General features: G+C 40.5%; 1 protein-coding gene across 5 annotated transcripts in view; it reads left to right on the plus strand.

The window, feature by feature from the left end:
- ANKRD17 (ankyrin repeat domain 17) overlaps positions 1-4,357 on the plus strand; it is a 123,532-nt gene that overhangs the window by 106,534 nt on the left and 12,641 nt on the right. For all 5 annotated transcript variants that reach the window (XM_045284276.1, XM_045284272.1, XM_045284273.1 and 2 more), the window contains one exon: positions 361-558. In XM_045284276.1, the coding sequence (XP_045140211.1) occupies positions 361-558 (198 nt within the window). The remainder of the gene's footprint in view (positions 1-360; positions 559-4,357) is intronic.

Here is a 4,357-nt window from a genome sequence, read left to right on the forward strand (position 1 = left end):
CAATAGCTAGTAACCCACTGAGGTTGAATTGTTCAGCTCCCAGTGGCCTACAGATCAGAGTAGAACTGTCCGTGGGATTGGAGGCCATACATCAATATGGGAGCAGATCGCCTTAACTTCTGCAGAGTAGCTGATGAATTTGAACTGTTCACCTTTCAGAATACATTAAAATTTAGTATGAAAAGATTTTCCTTGTTAATTAGGTCCCCATCCCACCACCCCCATCTTTAAAAAAGGGGAAATAGGTCTCAACAGAATGAGGAGGAAATGCCCATTGGGACATTTCTTTAAAAATATTTGGTGGGTCTCTTAAGATTTTCTTTGGAGTATAACTATTGTAAATTATGATCTCCATTATAGGTATTGTTAACGTGGATTCACCATATGGTTCAGTAACACCTTCTTCTACACATTTGGGAAACTTTGCCTCAAATCTTTCAGGAGGTCAAATGTATGGACCTGGGGCACCTCTGGGAGGAGCACCCGCAGCTGCTAATTTTAACAGACAACATTTTTCCCCACTCAGTTTGTTGACTCCATGTTCATCAGCATCAAATGGTGAGTGCTATATGGTATAATTCTCTATTAAAAGTTGGCATATGTTTCTTAAGCATGACATGGTTTTAGAGTTGAATTCAGGGTTTGGGATTTCTAAATTTTAAAGGCCTTCATGATTTTAATACTATAAAGGGTATTTTTTGCCCTGTGAAATCAGGAGAGCTTAGTAGAGGATTTAAAAATTATTATAATGTGTTGGTTATGTGAAACCTAGATTTTATAACAAAGCTATTTCATGCCAATAGCTTGAAAACTTTAAAACAAACCAGTTATACTTCTATTAATTTTTGGTTACTTGTAGATTTTTGTACTGTACACATGTACTGAGGAGAATGTGTAATGACCATGTGTTAGGTTTTTAATTTTTTTAATTTGCCAGTATTTATTTTAATAACTATAAGCAAAAAACAACATTTGTGGAAACTTTCTCTTTGCTAAATACTCTCGAAGTGCTTTGTACTGATTAGTCATATGTATTGAACTTGGTTTATATTAATAATAAAATAAAACCTGAGACACCCAAGTGTAGGGGTATAGCTTAGTGGAACTTGGAAGCTTCATACAATAGGATTGAAATTATTCATATGTGTTCAAGCATAGAACATTTCAAAATGAATACTTGTTTAAGTGTACAAAAAAGACTGTAATACAAATATATCATTCTAGAATATTTAAAAATTGTAGGAATGTAAAAAAAAATTATAGGAATGTATGTCTTCATATGTATATTGAAAAGTGTCTCGAATGTACACCAAATTGATAGCAGGGGTTATCTGTGAGAGGTGAGGTTTTATTTTATTATTTATTAGTTTTACTTGTTCATATTTTATTTTAAACATTTTGTGAGCTGTGTGAAGGTTAACAGCAAATCAATTTGTTTGTTTTTTTAATCATTTTATTGAGAGCTCTTTCAGCTCTTATCACAATCCATCCATCCATCCATCCATTGTGTCAAGCACATTTGTACATATGTTGCCATCATCATTTTCAAAGCATTTTCTTTCTACTCGAGCCCTTGGTATCAACTTCTCATTTTTTCCCCTCCTTCCTAAACCTTTGATAATTTAGAAATTTTTTTTTTTCGTGTCTTAACTGGCCACTGTCTCCCTTCACCCACTTTTCTGTTGTCCATCCCCATGGGAGGGGGTTATTATGTAGATCATTGTGATCAGTTCCCCCTTTCTCCCCCACCTTCCCCTTCCTCTCCTGGTATCACTACTCTTATTATTGGTTCTGAGGGATTTATCTGTCCTGGATTCCTTGTGATGTGAGATCTTATCTGTTCCTGTGAGGTGAAGAGGAGGGGGAGTCCTCCACAAACCATCACAGGTCCAGTAGTGCAATTGTACTGCGATAATAAGTAAAGATTATAGTAAAGTCATAGAGAGCGTGAGAGGTAGAGCAGAGATTGGAATAAATGGAGCCCGACACAATTCATGGTAGCATTGCTAACCTCAGCCCCGCTTGATGGTCCTCGTGGGGGAACCCGGCCACGAGAGCAGGAGCAGCCTCGGGAACCGAGAACCGGGGAGACTCCCTTGGCCCAAGAGACAGAGAGGGCCCTGGGCAGCCAGGACGGGGGAGAGCTCTTTCTTTATTGCTAACCAATCGTTATATCACTTTAGGGGGCATGATTACAGAATCACACGTCACAGAAAGGGGCAGTACAATAGGTATACACATTGTAGGAAGGGGATCTATGATAGGCATAAAAACAGGAAGGGGATGAGCTAGGGGTGTGCCTATAGTAATGGGAAGGTCTAGGGGTATACATGTGACAAGATGGGCGGACCCTAGATTCATGATGGCAGCCTAACCTTGGTCATCCTTGGGTGGGTTTGACCTCTCTGTCGCCTACAAGGAAACAGACAACTACTATCCTTATTAGAAGGGAGTGGGCCCTACTTCTTGTGGGATAAACAGTGGTGTCTGCTTGGTCTAGATGGCTGATAGCTCTTGGAGAGAATGACCCCTAATCTACTCCTGATGACCTCCAAGTGTATAGTCATTCTCAAGCAGCTAAGTCTGGCATATGTTTGGGGGAGACAACTTGGGAGAAATCCTTCTGTTTGCCACAATTCCCCCTTTTGTTTTATATATACAATTCAAAAGAGCCACAGTGGCTACATGGTTATTTTCTATACATTTAAAGCTGCCAGGGCAAAACTTTATGATCCAATTAATATAGCCAAAAATTCAGGCTTATAGCAAACATTTTGAATCCAGGTCTGATGGATAAAGTCCCCCTATGCCCACCTCCTATTGGAGGAAGGTAAGAGAGGGGCTGGATGCTGCAGCGGGAAGAAAAGGAGCAAATAGGAATGTCTGCTTCTATGGGGAGAATGAATCAACCATGTGCTCACTATAAGGCAGCACAGCTTTAGAGGGAAAAACTGTGGAAAAGATAGATTACTGCAGGAAAATATACTTGGACCATATCTCCAACTACCAGAGTGGCGGTTTTCCTGCCATGGAACACTGGCTTTCCAGATCCCTCCGTACACGTCAGGGAATGAGTACCAGCTTTATCTCCCTGCAGTGCTAGTATCCCAAATGTTCCAGCATACATGCTTTATGCAGCCGGATTTGTAAGAATAGAATTGGGGTCATGATGGGGGCGGGGGTGTGTGTGTGAGGGGAGAAGCATTAAGGTATATGTTTCCTCAGTGCTATACTGCACTCTGACTGGCTTGTCCCTTCCTTGTGACCCTTCTGTAAGAGCATGTCCAGTTTTCTACAGATGGACTTCAGTTCTCCACTCTCCCCCTCATTTCACAGGAAATATTTTTAATTCAGTAGGTCTTAACGTATTTTGTTTCCTGTTACTGAGTGTAAGCTCTACCATGGAGCAGCCCTTATCTCACTCTGCCCTTTGTTCCAGTGTCCGTCCCTCTTCCTTTCCTGACCTTTAGGAAGTTTTCCTTGGATAAATGCTACTCTCTTATCTCAAATGTTGCTTATTCTAAGGAATCCCTAACTCCTTATTGTTATAGACCTATCTGTTCTCTGACTAATAGGATCCCTGGTGGCTGCTGCCCACAGGCCAGCAGTTTGAAACCACTAGCCCTTCACCTTGGGGAAATAGGAAACTTTGTAGTCATGTGCAGAGTCACAGTGTCAGAAACCCACAGGTACAGCCCCACCCTGTTCTGTAGGGCCAGCAGGAGTCGGAATTGGCTTGTTGGTAGGGAATGGTGTTCTTTTATTGTCTGGCTGAAAATTGAGCAAGTTTCAGTTCCAGACCTGAGTGGTGACCAAGAGCCGTAGTCCCGGAGTTGCCACCAATCTATCTGATCAGTCAGTCTGGTGTTTATTTATTTTTTTATTTACATGCTTACTTATGATTTTGAGTTTTGTTCCTAATGAGATACCTTTCAGAGTGGTTGTTAGTGGTATATGGACATCATCTAATTCTTTAGGTCTCAGGGTTCTGGGGCCTAGTGTTCATGATGTACAGGTGGCTCTGAAGTAAAATAGAAAAAATCTGTAAGATGTTATTCAGATAATGTTATTCAGTGATTTCATTTGTTTATAAAATATGTTTATGGCTCTCAAATGATTTTTAAATTATTGTGAGAGACAGGATTGTCTCTCTGTCTCAAAACTTTGCCCAGCCTTGGACTACACTAATTGTTTCTATGTGTCTTTGGTTTTCTTACTCTTCTTTCCCCCAGAAAAGGAGAGACCACTTCTAAGGAGTTACACCTTACATTAGTGCTCCTGAGGTTTAAGGCCCCAACTTCTAGTTACCGAAGTAGAACTTAGAAGATTGTCTTCATGGACATGTTATGTCCAGTGA

Source organism: Echinops telfairi, unplaced genomic scaffold (assembly GCF_000313985.2).
Source record: "Echinops telfairi isolate 266 unplaced genomic scaffold, ASM31398v2 ScPeMD7_7468;HRSCAF=8506_0, whole genome shotgun sequence".
NCBI lineage: Eukaryota > Metazoa > Chordata > Mammalia > Afrosoricida > Tenrecidae > Echinops > Echinops telfairi.